A 16,583-nucleotide genomic window follows, 5' to 3' on the forward strand; every position below is an offset into this window, starting at 1 on the left:
GGTCGGTCCCAACTGGGAAGGCGTTGTCGACAAATGCAGTCGCGGTCGCTATCAGCCGCTGCTGTTGCTCTACGCTGTGCCACAGCCACCTTCGGGCGGCACACAATTCGCGCCGGAGACCACACAATCCACGCTTGTACGTCGCGCCATAACACCGAGCCCCATCACGCCGGATAAACCGAATCTGGGCAATACACGCCGTGCCATCACACCAACACCGTTGCGCTCGCCCAACGACTATCAGAATTTGAGTGTTATACAAAAGAACATCTTTGCTGGCGCTGCTGTGGCTGCAACCAAGAACAACAACGCAAACAATGGCAACAACAACAACAATGATGAAACCGATGCTTATATACGCCGCAAGACGGTGGAGCACGTGCTGAATGCACAGCAATATCAGAATTTGAGCGTTGTGCAGGATAAGATCTTCGCCAACAATAACGGTAATGTTACGAATGCCCAAACTGCCGATGAGAAGGATGGCGATACTTTGGCCCACAAGATCGGTAAAGTACTTAATGCGCAGATGGTACGCAAATATCATCTGCAGCTGCAACGCAGTCAGAGCGCTGAGTCGGGACATGTCAGCGGTGGCTCTTCGAATGGCTCGTCACCGCCCAGTGATGGTCTGACAATGCCGGATCATTTGAATCAACCGAGACGTCGCGATTCGGGCAACTGGTCGGGTGACCGCAATAGCGCAAGCTCTGCCTCATCCACTACGCTGGATAATCCCTATCTCTATATGGTGGGCAAACGTAATCCACCCGCAGTGCCACAAAGTCCCACACGCAATGGTTTACCTTACGATCCCGGTTATGATTCGTTCTCGTTGAGCTCAACCGATTCATATCCACCGAAACATCATTTGAATCCACAACTGGCGAAGATACCCGAGGCTGCCGCTTCAACTATGCTCTCGGGCGATTGCGAAAAGCTGTGTCACGAGGCCGATCAGCTGTTGGAGAAATCGCGTCTCGTCGAGGAATCACACGATCTGGAGACCGCATTGGTACTCTGCAATGCCGCTGCCGGACGTGCACGCGCCGCCATGGATGCGCCTTACAGCAATCCGCACACCATGACATTCGCACGCATGAAGCACAACACATGCGTGATGCGTGCACGCAGCTTACATCGTCGCATCTTGGTAGAGAAGGGCGCTGATATGGATGCAATGCCAGAGATGAAGCATATGCGTGAGGGCAGCAACAGCAGCGTGAAGCATGTGCGTCAAAATAGCAAGGATAAGACTTTGGATAAGCTGCCGACACCGGCAAATGCAACTGCCGCCACTGCGGCAACCGCTGCAGCCAACAAAAGCATCGAGATCTACGCCACGCTGCCGAAAAAGAAGAGTCCACTGAAGGCGCTAGCAGCCGCTGTGGGCAACGATGACAATGCCATCGAGTACGAGCCAGCCGCACCTGTTGTTGCGAAGCCGGAGCGTGAGAGTCGCTCAATCTTCGGCCGTAGTAGCAGCAAATCGGAGAAGGAGAAACGCAGTCGCAGTGAAGATCGCAATAAGCTGACGCGTGAATTCTCATTGACGGAAACACTGTTGGTAAACGCCAAGGATACGCTGAAAAAGCACAAAGAGGACAAGGACGAGAAGAAGGAGAAAGATAAAAATGGCAAGAAGCAGCATAAGATACGGCGCAAACTCTTAATGGGTGGACTCATAAGACGCAAAAATCGCTCTATGCCTGATTTGACCGAAGCTGGCGATGATGCCGCCAACCAGAAGGAGGCGCCCGCACCGCTCGCCACTTCGGTGGACGACAGCTCAGTCGGTTTGAATGGCAAGAACGGCATGAGTGGCTACATTTCCGAGGGTCACTTCGACTATCGTGACTCGAATAATGCAAATCCGAATTTGGAGCGCAGCAAATTGATGCGAAAGAGCTTCCACGGTAGCGGACGACAATTGACTGTGGTCGCTAAGGTAGCGCCACCACCGCCCATGCGCACAAGCTCAGCGCTAACACCACAACAATTGCAACAACAGCTAGCACTGCAACAACAGCAGGACGCTGCGGTGTTGCAACATTTCCATCACGAAGCGAATCTCTCCAATATTTCGGTTATGAGCTCCAACACCTCCATCAGCGAGGACTCATGCCAGACCATTATCACAACGTGTGCGCAGGTGCACAACGAACAGAGTCCGCTGAAGGACACCTTGTATCAGACAACAAATGGTGTGGCACAATATCAACACTATAACGGTTATAGCGCCACACCAGTCGATTTGGGTCGAGATGAAGTCGATGTACCAGCAGGCGGCGCAAACGGTAATGCTAACGGCAACGTTAACACCAACACTGGCAGTAATACAACCGATGCACCACTCGAACTACCGCCATACCCGAGCCCACCGCAATCGGTTTGCCATTCGCGTCAAGCCAGCGAAGATTTCCCACCACCACCGCCGGAGATCGATCTGGAGCCGCTGAATCACCAGATCAGCCAACTGCAAGTACTCGAAGCAAGCAAACAGCAGCGCAGCATGGAGACGCTTGAGGGCACCACCAGCATTTTGGCCCAACTGCAGCAGCGACATCAACTCATGAAGATGCGCAAAGAGCAGGCAACACCCACCTGTGAACCCACAAATTGGCTGAAAGAGTTACAGGCCAAGCAAACCGATCTCAGAAATGCCCAACAGCGTGCCACCACAGACTCGCCAATCGTGCAGCTGACGCAGCAGTCGTCCAATGGCGTGCGCGAACTGGCGAACCGTTTCGAACAAACGAAAGCAACCAGCACCGGTGAACAACCATCGCTACGTTCATACTCATCACAGGAGCTGCTTAACCCCGCCAGCAAACCCACGATACGCACACAAATGAATGGTCTACCGCCAGCGCCGCTCGCGCACAAGAGCGAATCGGATGAAGTGGATTGTGCGCCTCAGCGCCTGCAACGTCTGCCGCCACATCAGGTGCTGCCAAAGCCGAAATACGAAGTGCCACAATCGCAAATCGCCGAAGAACTGCGCGAAGTTGAGATGCTCAACACAATGGTGCAGCAAACGCTGAGCAATGCGCAGGTAGCGCAACAGCAACAACAACACCAGATCCAACAACCACAACAAGGCGCGCAACAGAGCACCGCATTGCCGAAGCGCGTCAAGAAGAAGAGCGTTTCATTCTGCGATCAAGTAATACTTGTGGCGACGGCAGACAATGAGGAGGACGATGACTTCATACCGAATCCGATTTTGGAGCGTGTCTTGCGCACAGCGCAAAATCCCAACGAGAAGGTGACCGCGCAACTTATACAACAACAACAGCAAAATATGATACGCTTGCCAACAGAAGCGCCATCGCGCATAGTGCAACCGCTGCCACCAACAGTGCAACAACAACAGCAACAGCATCAACCACAACAACATCATGCCCAACAACAATTGTCGGCGTCGCTACCACTGGCGCAGCAGTCGCCAATGTTGGGTAACGATCGCCGGCCCTTGCCGTTGCAGGGTCAAGATATGCAACGCTACGTGCAACTGCAACGCCCACAGCTAGAAGCGCTGCGCCAACAGCAGCAGCAAATTCAACAACAACAACAGCAGCAGGAGCAGCGCCAACAGCAACAATCTGCCATGCCATATATGCCAGCGGGACAGGTGTACACGCCCGTGCAAGACATCTATCGCATGCAGCACCAGCAACAACAACAACAGCAGCAACAGCCACAGTACGCAACTCAGCTGACGTCAGCGCATCAGCAACACGCGCTGTACGATGAGCGCATGCATGCCAACAACAACAACAACAACAACACCAACAACAATCATGCATTGCTTGCCGCGCGCACGAGCATGAGCGGCATCGCTAATGTTGCCACGCAGCAACATATGCAGATGCTAGCAGCTCAACAGCAGCAACAGCAACACTTGGATGCACAATCCAGTTATGTGAGCATACCGCGCTCACACGTCAACCATCAGCAGCAAAGCTACTCCGTGCAACTACAGAAGCACCAGCAGCTCTTGCAACAACAACAGCAACAGCAACAACTGCCAACTAATAACGGGTACTATCCCGGCGTGCCAGGTTTGGACACAGCACCGCTACCTTCACCCTACCAGCGCGTACCCCTGCCACACGGCTATGCCAGCGAACAATTCCCATCGCCTTCCCTTAACAATATGCCGAAACCACAGCATCCCTACCCCTCACCCAACACAACCACACACCTTACCAACGGCGCGCCCTCACCCTACTTCCCCGTGCCGCAAAATGCCGCCGTCGCGCTAGCCAGCACACAGCCGCCGCAGCACACCAAGGCATCGCACCAGAAGAAGGTCAGTTTCGAGCCCGGCACCAAAGGCGAAACGGACTCGCTCTGCAATGGCAGCAACAACCACAGCGGCAACGCCAGCAATTTGTCAGCAGCGTTACCGCCAAAACCGTTGGGTCTCAGCGCCGCCATAGCCAACAACAGCGCCGCTACCACGCAACAGAACGGTCTACCGCCAGTGCTGTTGGACAGTAGCGTCAATGTGACGGCCATACCGACGCGCGTCTACAACAACGCCATCGTCAAGGCATCCGCCAAAGCGGTGGAGTGCAATCTGTGTCGAAAGCGTCACGTCATCGCGCCCGCCGTCTACTGCACCAACTGCGAATACTACCTGCAGATGTTGAACAGTCGGCGATGAAGCATGCGCGCCATCAAGTAACGCGTTGGGCAGCGTGCGCTCAGCGCCATGAAGTAACGAGCGTTGACAAGCGCGCGCTCAGCACCGTGAAGTAACGCGTTGGCCAGCGCGCGCTCAGCGCCATTGGCGTTTTGAGCCGCCGCGCTCTTAATAAGCAATAATCGCTGTGCGAATTTAGTTTTGCATTTCACTAGCGTTAAGCATTCACATTGCTCATTAATCATAATCATAGAACTTAGTGCTAAAATAATTCATAAAATAGTTATAAAATTAGACTTTAAATGGAATTTATGAAATCTCAAGCAAAGCTGCCGTACATTGCAGTTCAAGTGCAATTTGTTAGGAAATAAATGAAGAAGCTTATTGCAGACACTAGCGCAGGTAAGTATTAACTCACACGTTATATTGCATACATACATACATAAATATACTGCAAACTGTGGCCTTTGAAGTATCACATGCTGTTAATTGGCGCAAACCTATAAATTCTAACCTCAAAAATTAAAAAAAAAAATTGCATGCAATTCCTTTATGGTTCTACATAAAGAACAATTGGCATATACGCATAAATATATCTGAAATTTTAAATATAAAAACAACAACGAAAATTCGCTTTAAAACCTGAAATTTATAAAAGCTTTTAGTCCTTGACTATCAAAAGAAAATGCATAACTCTTCCACTTCGTTTAACAAAACAAAAATTAGTTAGTGCTTGTATATTACATACACACACATCTATGTTTATAATTATTACGCATATATATACAAACATACATACATTTAAAAATAAAATTCATGAAAATCTCATAAATTAAAACCATTTATAATTATACTTATACATATATATACATACATATATAGAATTATTTAATATACTTATGCTTACATATCTACGTTTAAATAAATATTTTTTTAAATTAGTTTTTAACGTGTAATCGTTTGCTTGTGTGTATGCGGCTGTCGAACGGCCCCTACACCCGCATTCGTTTGCCTTTCACAAAGTAGTTTTACTTTATTTTTATCCTTAAACGCTATTTTTACTTAATTATACATAATTTTACTTAATTATATATAATTTTATAATATTTGCTAATTATTTTTATTATTATACATATTTTTATAGTTTCCACATCCATAAGTTTTATAATGTTTTTTTTCACACAGAAAAAAATGAGCAGACGAAAAAAACCGCTACCACTGCAAAGCAACAACAATAATTTGCCTAATAAATCAATAAATAAATAATATCTTTTTTACAGATACAAAAAAAATATCTATATTTTTATTTAACAAACCAAAAATAATATTTAAGAATTTTTTCTTTAAAAGCTTCGAGTGAGGCAGAGCTTTTGAGCTTAATATTTTTGCAATTGTTAATCTTTAGCGCTAGTTTGTTTGATATTGCTAGAATTAAAATTTTTTTTTTAAAGCTTCAAGTGAGGCAGAGCCTTTGAGATTAATATTTTTGCATTTGTTAAGCTCTAGCTCTAGTTTCGTTTTTGTTATTGCTACAACTAAAGAACTTTTTATTAAAAAGCTTCGAGTGAAGCAGAGCTTTTCAGCTTAATATTTTTACATATGTTGACCTCTTGCGCTAGTTTTTTTTTTTTGTTATAGCTTGAATTTAAAAATTTTTTCCTAAAAAGCTTCGAGTGAAGCAAAGCTTTTGAACTTAATATTTTTGCATTTATTAAGCTCTAGCTCTGGTTTGGTTTTTGTTATTGCTACAACTAAAGAACTTCTTATTAAAAAGCTTCGAGTGAGGCAGAGCTTTTGGCTTAATATTTTTACATATTTTAACCTCTAGCGCTAGTTTCTTTGTTATTGCTGCAATTTAAGAGTTTTTTCTTGAAATTAGCTTAATATTTTTGAAGAATTGCAAAACTAGAACTTTTATTAAAAAGCTTCGAGTGAGGCAAAGCTTTTGGCTTAATACTTTTACATATTTCAACCTCTAGCGCTAGTTTCTTTGTTACAATTTAAGATTTTTTCTTGAAAAGCTTCGAATGAAGCAGAGCTTTTGAGCTTAATATTTTTACATATTTTATCCTCTAATGCTAGTTTTTTTGTTATAGCTTAAATTATACTGAAGAAGAAACTAGAACTGAAGCTAGCGAGTAAATTTCCTTGGAAACATAGTGCTTTCCGCAAACTTTAGTATCTATCTCTTCTCTATCTGACCTGTAGTACACTATCTGATCTATAGAGCACCATCTGATCAAATTTAACCCGGACTGTAGTATATTATAGTCAGTATTGCTTCAAAATCAGTCTCTCAGTCGGCCATCGTCATTCATTGTTCTTCCTTCCAACGGTCATTCTCTTAAGGTCTGAGAACAGCAAAAGTTGTCTGAGAACAGCAAACAGTTGTTGGAGTTTAGGTCAGTAGACGAATATAGCACCAATTCATAGCCCAATAATTCAATTTTGGATGAAAGAATATATCACTCTCACTGATTAGTTTCTATGAAGTTCACTTCCGTTTGATAGGTTGGACACCCGCCCTTTCATACTCATGCGGTGAGGAAGACTTTGCAGGTCGTAACTTGTCAAAGTTGCAATGATGGAAACATCATAGATACTTTCTCTACCATTGTCTGACTTTTGTCAGACTAAGCTGAAGCATCTCAGCGGCCATACCTTTTACTATCCCGGCGAATTGGCTGGAATTAAGCACTGCCTTTGCGTCTGTCTCTATATACGCCAACTAGTTCCTCAGTGTTTGCGATATCAATATCGGATCACTATATGATATTTTTGTTTTTTTAGGGGTGGAAAATTCCTTCCGCATTATCAGTGCTGCTGTCACTCTTTTCTTTTTTAGTCTGGCCATCCATTTGCCGCGACTCTCATTCTGCCATCTTCATTGTCATGCGAGTATCGTGTCTTTCTTTATTCAGTCAATGTTTGTCTGGTTGTTTTCGGAAGTTTTCTTTAGCTCCCACAGCTTTTTCCTTTCGTGTACCAGAAGGTCAATTGGGGCATTACCGGTTATAACTAATATTGCATAACCTGACACTGTTCGGTAAGCTGATACAGTGCGATGCACCCTGGCCACTAACTTACGCCGATATTTCTTTTTAAACCCATCTTGCCGTGTTCACTACTGGAAAATCCTGCAGCTTCGTTGATAGTCGTTTCGAGTCTGGGTTTAAGTAGGCTCTCATAGAGCTTTCCCGCTGTGTCAAGCATGAATAGTGGACGGTATGCTTATGTCAAGTTGGGATCTGCTTTTTCCTTACTGATTAGCACCAGCTGTTACTTTCTCCAGGGTTTACGGGATATTACAACTTCGAGGCAGGCGTTGTACTTATTCAATGGTGCTGCCGGTCGCTCTGCAGCGATTTTTTTCACTATATGATACTGGTGCCATACAAACTGAGTTATCAAATTTAAGTCGTTGTATGGAAAACTTTTTTGTTCGACAAGCTAAGTATATTCGGCAAAAAGAATAAAAAAACCTTATATTCACAAATTTCGTCGTGTTTTGGCTACCCAGAGGATACTTGGTCTAAGACCAGAAGTCGTGAGCTGCTTGAGCCATATGGAAATGAATCCTTTCTGGCCACTCCCAAGTGAATGGCACTCAGAGAAATTTCCTCACTTGCATGGACCTCTACACATAGCATCATCCTCTTCACAGTATCATTTATTAGTCGCAATTATTCAGCTACCTTTTAAATACATCCTAAAAGTATGCAACAAATTTGTGAATTGATAAAGTAGCAACAAGAAGTCGATAAAGGGGTTTCGATGTAAAATGCAATCGGCAAAAAGAATAAAAAAACCGGCGGAAGTGTTGTTGCTTTCAACAGTTATAATGTTTACATTAAAATGTGAATAGTATTCATTACTTCTATACTCAATTATAATGAGACTAATTTCAAAGCAAAACTTATTTAACGACTTCAAATAAATTACATATTTATTGCTGCGCAAACTAAAAATAAGCAGATGACGACATATGAAACCATATAAGTATGTATGCATGTATGTATATGTGTATGTGCTTGCTTGCAGATAGCGTTTGAACAGTAAATTAGAAATTTTGAAATTCTAATGCTGACATAAATCATTAGCCTTAAGAATTCAGACATCGCAGACATTCAATGCAATTTCCTGATTGTGTTCAAATAAAGATAGGAGGAGCACACATTCGCTGAAATGTTTGCTTATGTGACTGTATTTGCAATATGTATGTTTGTGGGTCTGTGCGTACATAAATAAAGTGATTAAAGTTAAAGTGTAAAACTTCACTGGAGGTCATTTCGCCGGCGTACGTGAGAAAAGCGACGTACTTTGTACCGGAGCAAACTAAAATCATACTCGTTCTCATACACACATACATACCTACTTTACAGACATACTTAACTGCATACATACATACATACAGACAGCCGTGTAAGCACATATGCCCATAAATGTATGCGCATAGTTGGTGCAATTTTCCGACTGTATCACGTGTATGTGACGTGACTTTTCTATCGTAACGCCGCCGAAAGCAAACTTATGCCAAAAACAGTACACAACAACAGCAGCAAAAAGAAGCATGAGCATATTGTACATATCTATGACCCAATTTATGCTTCTACCACAAAGCAAATGCTCATACAATTGGCCAGTCTCGCTCTCGCGTGTGATGTTTATGTTTTTTGTTTACTTTTGAGAGTCGCGTCGATGGCGGCCAAACAGCCAAACAGCCAGCCACATAGCCCTCACAACTCGAGTGCGTATATGCGAAGTATAATTGAAGTTCTCTGAAATGTTTCGTATTTCGTAGTAGCGTGCTATTACGCACGTGAATTTGTTTTTGCTTTACTCCATACGACCAACACGAAGGGGAGCGCGATAATAGCGAAATGTACATACATACATTTATACAGATACTGAGTGCGGAGGGAGGTTAATGTACTCATAATAGTAGCGAAGAGTTGTATTTTTAAGCATGGAGAGTAGTAGAACTAGTACTTTTTTCAATGGTATTATATATTATATAAATGTGAGTGGGTATCTTGAACATGTTTACGTATATTCATAATCGTAAACTCGTTTTTCCAACAGTTCTATGAAAAATGGTATGGAAATGTTGATACTAAACTGAAGCCCTTTCAATTGACAAACAGTTCAAAAACATAATCCTAAATTATTTTTATTATTAAATTCAATTCCGAAAAAAATTAAGCTTTAGTCGATAAGTTCATTTTTTGAAATATATTATTATACTCTGTGTTTGCTTACTTAAGTTTGCCACAAAATTCGCAATATCCCTTTACGAAACTTCGAAGACTCTAAAAATACCGTTCTCACCACAGTCGGATCTAAGTAACCGGAACGGATTTGGATTTTTATCCGGCCAACTCGGCACCATGCCTCGAAATTAGTTCAGGAAGCTTTTATGTCGCTACAATAACAACAACAACTCTATAAAATATTTACATACATACTTACATATACATATATTATTTAAATGACAGAGAGAGCTTTTGACTTATCGTTTGGAATTTATACATACATACGTCTTTTTCTCTCCAAATGAGCTGCTCACTTTTCAAATCCGCATATCGAATCGCTATAGAACATTGCATAGAAAACTTTTTGGTTTGAAAAGATACATATATTTATAAAGTAATGCATGCAGGCAAGGTGCAATCTTCAAATAAATTTTTCAGATCCGACTGCTCTGGCATGTACATAGCTGTCATACAAACTGGCCTATCAAAATTAGGTTCTTATGTGAAATCTTTTGTAATGTGAATAATTTTAGAGCTTCTAACCTCTTTAACCTTGAACTCTTTTATAGCACTTCTAATTTTACCTAAATATTAAAGAAAGATGTGGAATACCAAGTAGAGTACTATAAATTCCTCAAAGGTTAAAGTAAAGAAAAAAATATTTTTTTTAAATTTCTTTGCTCGTTTTCAAATTTGAGGTTTTTTAATATTTTTTAATGTTTTTTTGGTTCAATAGTTTTGATCCAGCAGAAGTCTCTTTCGTAACTAAATTTTCTCTTAAAGAAATATTTAAAGAGCAAAGAAACATGTTTCAAAAACATTCTTATATGAAGACTTAGATCCATTTTATTATAAGGCTGATATGAACGTATTAAATTCCCAATTGATTATAATTGACTATGAAAATTATGTTTGGAGCTTCACTAAACTAGAATGGCTATATTAGCTAGAAATACAGTATGTTTGGGAGCATCAAACCGTTTCTGTAAACCAATTCGAATTAATTTTCATATTCTATAGTCTGGATTATATTTTGAAACATATTTTTCAATCGGAAAATGTGGTGTCTAATTCGCGCTTGGCTAGATTTTTTACTTATTTTCTCTATACAAGTGAGACAAACAGAGAATCTCGCAGATATTAAGCCTCTTTTAAATATTACTGCATTATTCTATGAGTACTTCTTGCATGCTATCAATATATTCATGGTTTTGATATAAGCTCTAGAGCAAAAATTATTTAGGGTTGTTCGGAAAATATATTAAAATCTAGGTTTCTCTAATTCCTACATCTTAAAGCAAGACCAGAACCTACCTCAAAGATTTGAGACTTAGACAAGCGCACAAGTTCTTAAGGCTGTATCTCCGAAACTATTGCTTGGATCAACTTGAACTTTAGGACAATATTCTAGAGGTGTTGTAGAATTTAATAAGGCAATAAAAAAATCGATTTTTGGAAACCAGTAAACCCATGTAACCTCTTAAGGCTTAAGGTGTAGTTAGGGTTGTGAAAACATGACAATTTTAAGTATTTTTTTCCAGTAAATTATTTCTTTTATTATAAAAATAAAAACATGGCGTCATTAAATATGGTTTCTATTGGACTTGACAAAAAATAAAAACTTTTAAATTAACCGAAACACCTTGCGTTGACCATTAGTAATCTTGGAGATACATTTAAATTCAATCGGGCAAAAAATTAGTTTCAATAATATATGTATAATGTTCTGTTCTAGCTGTTTTAACAATAAAAATTAACAAAATAGCGACAGGAAATTTGTTTCAGAATTTCGGGACCAAATCAATAAAGTTATTATTTTATTACTAAATTGTACTAAATTCAGTTTTTCCGAAAATTTACAAAGTCTCTTATATGTAAAATACTTTTTTTCGCCTGCCTCTAAGTAATTACTCCCTTCTATCAAAATACTACTATTTCACGAAGTTACAAATTGTGCAACGAGCACCCTACAACAACTTTACATGGTCGAATATGGAGCTGATAGCAAAACGTTTTATTTGTTTATATTGCTTTTTTATATTCGCTATTTATATATTCATATATTCAAATCTCGTGTTTACACTATTGCGCAGTACGAAAGGAATCGCAGTGGACTTTGTACCGGCCGCTTCTCAGAATAGCGCGCTTACATGGGGCAGCGAAGAAATTGATAACGCAATAGCATAACAATAACATTTGAGTTGTGCTTAATTCAAGTCAATTAAAAGTTATTTGCATTTTGCACCTACTTTTTGCCACACAGATGTTCGCACGAGTGCATGTACATATGTATGTATGTATCTGAGTGGAGGTTCATATGAAAATAAGTATGTAAATAGCTTGTGCAAAAATGCAAATTAAAAAGCTAGTTTCCATTTTCGTAAAACAACTGTACAACAAGTAGCTATGTGTGTGTGTGTATGTTTGTAATATTGTTAGTTTTATGGCGTGAAAACGATAATTTCGATTTGAATACTTATCGCTGTTCAACTCGAGCGTAATTGGTTCCTGAGCCTATAAATAGAAAATGCACTGGCAAATGCACATGCACTTAGATATGTATGAATGTATGGGTGTTTATATTATAAATATAAACACTTGAGAGATATTGTGTTTATAGCTCTTGTAATTGATTAGAATCTTTTATACATAAGTATGTACATAAGTATGTACTTACATATGTATGTATATGCAAATGTTTAGATTTCTTTATAAAATATTCAGCGTAATTGTTGTAGTGTAAAGATATCGATATATTATAGATATTTATTATTCATTAAAAAGCATTGCAAATGAACCTTAATAAATCATGAAAGAAATGTGGAATAAATTGCACAATTGCTGGAGGCAGAACAGCATTGAGTGTAGGGTAGGGTCGAGTGAATCGCGCCAGTATATCTACTTACATACATATGTAAGTATATGCGTATGTGTGTGCCTTGTATTTTGTTTACGTTTGTTTACAATTTTCTAGACAACGAAATACTTTCTAAGCGATAAATATATCGTAACCTCAAATCATATTCATACATACATACATACATATGTATGTATATTTATTTTTTTCAAAAGTCAAAATATATTGTTGTTTACTTCAAACCTTACACTTGTGGCTCTACCCACAGTATATATGTATGTACAAAAAAAAATATTTATTTTTTCAAACTTTGTGTTGAGTAATTTTTATACCCTGAACAAAGTCTGCATACACTCTAACTGGTTGCTTCATTTTTGAGATATTGCTCTGAAAGTTTGCATAAATCAGTTTTTTTGCAATAAGCTGCTTATTTATTGAAACATCCGATATCGGATCACTATAGCATATAGCTGCCATACAAACTGAGCGATCGGAATCAAGTGCTTATAAGAAAAACTTGTTCATTTGAGGCGATATCTTCACGAAATTTGGCACAGATTATTGTTAGAAGTTACCTTTCAATTTTCGAATATATTATTCAGATCGGTTTACTATAGCATATAGCTGCCATATAAATTAAACGATCAAAATCAAGTTCTTGTATGGACAACTTTTTTATATGAGAAGATATCTTCACGAAATTTAGTGAGAGTTATTATCCAAGGCAGCGTTACAATATCCTAAAATCTTTTTCAGATCGGATCACAAAAACATATAGCTGCCATATATAATAATCGATCAAAATAAAAATTCTTATATAGGAAACTTGTTCATTTGAGAATATATCTTCACGAAATTTGGCAAGGGTTAATACACAAAACAATGTTACAATATCTGAATAAATTGTTCAGATTGGATCTCTATACAAACTATTCGAAAAATTTTCAGTTTTTGTATAGAAAACTTTTTTATTTTACAAGATATTTTCTCGAAATTTGGCACAGATTAATGTCCAGGCCTGCTCTACAACCAGTAAATAAAGTATTCAGATCGAACTACTATAGCATATACATACATACATACTTATGTACATCTTATGTACATAGCTGCCACACAATTAGGCCGTTGAAAATCAAGCTAAAATTTTGTAATACACTTTAATGTTATAAAAAGTGCACCAGTGTAGGGTATTAGAGTTTCGCTGCAAACGAAGTTAACGTTTTTTCTTATTTTTATAATATTTTTATTTTTTTTTTAACGCAGACTTATGAATAATTATTTGCTCTTTCTTTCTTTCGCACGAATTTGGTAATGTTTTTTGCTTAAAATCAAACATTTTTTCACATACTATTTATTAAAACGTAATTGTTGTCTTCCTTTTCTTGTTATTTTCGCAAAAATAATGGTAATTATAACCTTTCATATATTTCTACATACAAACGTACATGGATGTACATACATACATATGTATGTGTCTACATGTGTACATACATAAGTATGTACACATACGAAAATACATTCATTAGCTTTTTACTTCTTCTTCTAAATTTCTACACAAAATATACATACATACATACATAAATATGTATACCTACAAATCGTCACCTAAAATGCAAAACAACTTATCATCAAAAAAAAAAAATTGAAAATCGTTGTCAGATATAATAACCAATATATAACCATTTTATAACGAAAACTCAAATTTTGTTTCAATATTAGTGCTTTCCATTATATCGTTTTTCCTTCGACTGTAAACTTATGAAAAGTGATGTTACGTTATTTTGCATTTTAGATGACGAAATACTTTATGATATGTAAATTTATTCCTTTATATTTAATAACACGTTAAGTAAAACAACACTTAAATAATACTCAACGAACAACAGTTGAATTAGTTACTTAACTATATTAAAAAAATGTAGAAAGCAATTTCAAAATTTACATACTAGACATTGAAGTTCGTATGATGTTTATAAAACTACTTGTCACAAGCGTCAGCACTGTCTTCTATAAATACATACTTATATATATGTATGTACATATGAATGTATTTTGCTTTTTATAGTTTCGGAATTTCAATTTTAATAGAGAATGGTTCTTAACTTTGAAACAGATTGCCTAAACTCCAAACACTAATTAAATTTAAATGCTACTTTCGAATATAGTATCACATACAAATTCCGGTCACTATTGGTTGTGCTTACGGCATTTTAGTTGAGTCTTGTTCGGATTTCTCTAGCTACTTATATTTAAAAATTTAAAATTAATTAATTTGTTTCCTTGCCCTAGAAGTAAGCGTCTCGTCTCGTCATTAGGCTATAGCCATATAAACATTTCATATTGGACAAAAAATAGAATAATTTTAATTGTTCAGTCTCTATAAAACACTCTAAACACTGTTCCAATCGGAATTTGTATGGTATATTATATGTGACGTCTTTTACCACCCAACTAGCCACGACTACCGAAACTCTATATATACATACATACATGTGTATGTATATACATATGTATATAGAAAGTCACAGAAATTTAGGAGAAGTATCTGTTAGCGCTTTTAATTATTTTGATTGGTAGTTAACCAGTAATTTAAACGATAGTTTTTTTTTGCAGGACATGTTGTTATCGGGTAGTTAATCAGTAACTTAACCAATACGTGGTTTGCAGGAGTTGTTTGTTACCTTTCGGATAATGCAAAACTTAATAATTGAAATTTTTAGGAACAATCCTACTCTCTTTTGTTTTCAACTACAATATTATTGTTGAATACCTTCATTTGTGAAGCCAGATGGTCTTACATTATGCTATCCACTGATTTTCGTAATCAAAACTTTTCATAAAAACTAATTTGTATCGAACATCGTACACATATCTCAAATCAATAAAATATACAAACATCAAAACATCAAATTGTTCCCTAATTTGGATGGTGATAATATTTAAATAACCGATATCCGTAAACCAACAGCAGAACAGAAAAACATTTCAAACATCAAGAGCTACCTACTTACATATGTACATATATAATGCTTATCTAGATAGCAGATACTTGATAAGCTCTTAGTCTGTGACGTATTTTGAGACAAGCCCACCGATGTTATCTAAAAAGGTAGAGCCGATAAAGTAAGATTATAAATCTACTGTGAATGAATTGCAATATATTATACCAAAGTTCAATGGTAGTAAAGTTAAACCCATTTAAATCAATGGGTGATTCAATAATAGCAAAAAATACAGATAGCAAAAATTAATTAAAAAAACTACCACAAAATTATTGCTATCAACTGGTGTCTTAAATATTGGTCTCTAATCAGCTGAAGTAGCAAACAGTTTTGGTAATTCTTCTCTATGTTCTATTTGTTTTGAACATTTTAATCTGGGATCAAGTTTAGTTTGTGACCTTTCTAGTTAATTTTGTTCCATTAAATTGTATTAATAGTCAATATAGCAATTAATAAACAGAATTGTTTTGAATTAGCGCTAAACAAGCGCTGCGGTGGGCTTAATATAGTCATATCAGCAGGAGAGGTCACATACATACATACATACGTATGTATTTGCCATCTGTATGTAAATATTTATGTCTATTAGGGTGCTACTCAAATAAAAATAGCCTCCGCTTAGAGTTGATCACTTGTACTTATGTTTAGTTAATATTTTTGTACATTAAATAGAAACATTTGAAAGAGTAAAAGTTGGAAAAAAAATTTAAAATTTATAATACTAAACTTCTACATATGTACATATTTATATCCATAGGTAGATAGATAGATAGGAAATTTAAGACTTTGCAATGGTCTATTATGCCCTCCCCTATATCGCA

General features: G+C 38.1%; 1 protein-coding gene across 1 annotated transcript in view; it reads left to right on the forward strand.

The window, feature by feature from the left end:
- Positions 1-5,937, forward strand: part of LOC126758839 (uncharacterized) — a 36,720-nt gene extending 30,783 nt beyond the window's left edge. The window contains 1 exon segment of the mRNA XM_050473237.1: positions 2-5,937. Coding sequence (XP_050329194.1) covers positions 2-4,672 — 4,671 coding nt within the window. The 3' untranslated portion in view covers positions 4,673-5,937.
- Positions 5,938-16,583: the final 10,646 nt, after the last annotated feature.

The sequence above is a fragment of the Bactrocera neohumeralis genome, chromosome 5, assembly GCF_024586455.1.
Source record: "Bactrocera neohumeralis isolate Rockhampton chromosome 5, APGP_CSIRO_Bneo_wtdbg2-racon-allhic-juicebox.fasta_v2, whole genome shotgun sequence".
Classification (NCBI taxonomy): domain Eukaryota; kingdom Metazoa; phylum Arthropoda; class Insecta; order Diptera; family Tephritidae; genus Bactrocera; species Bactrocera neohumeralis.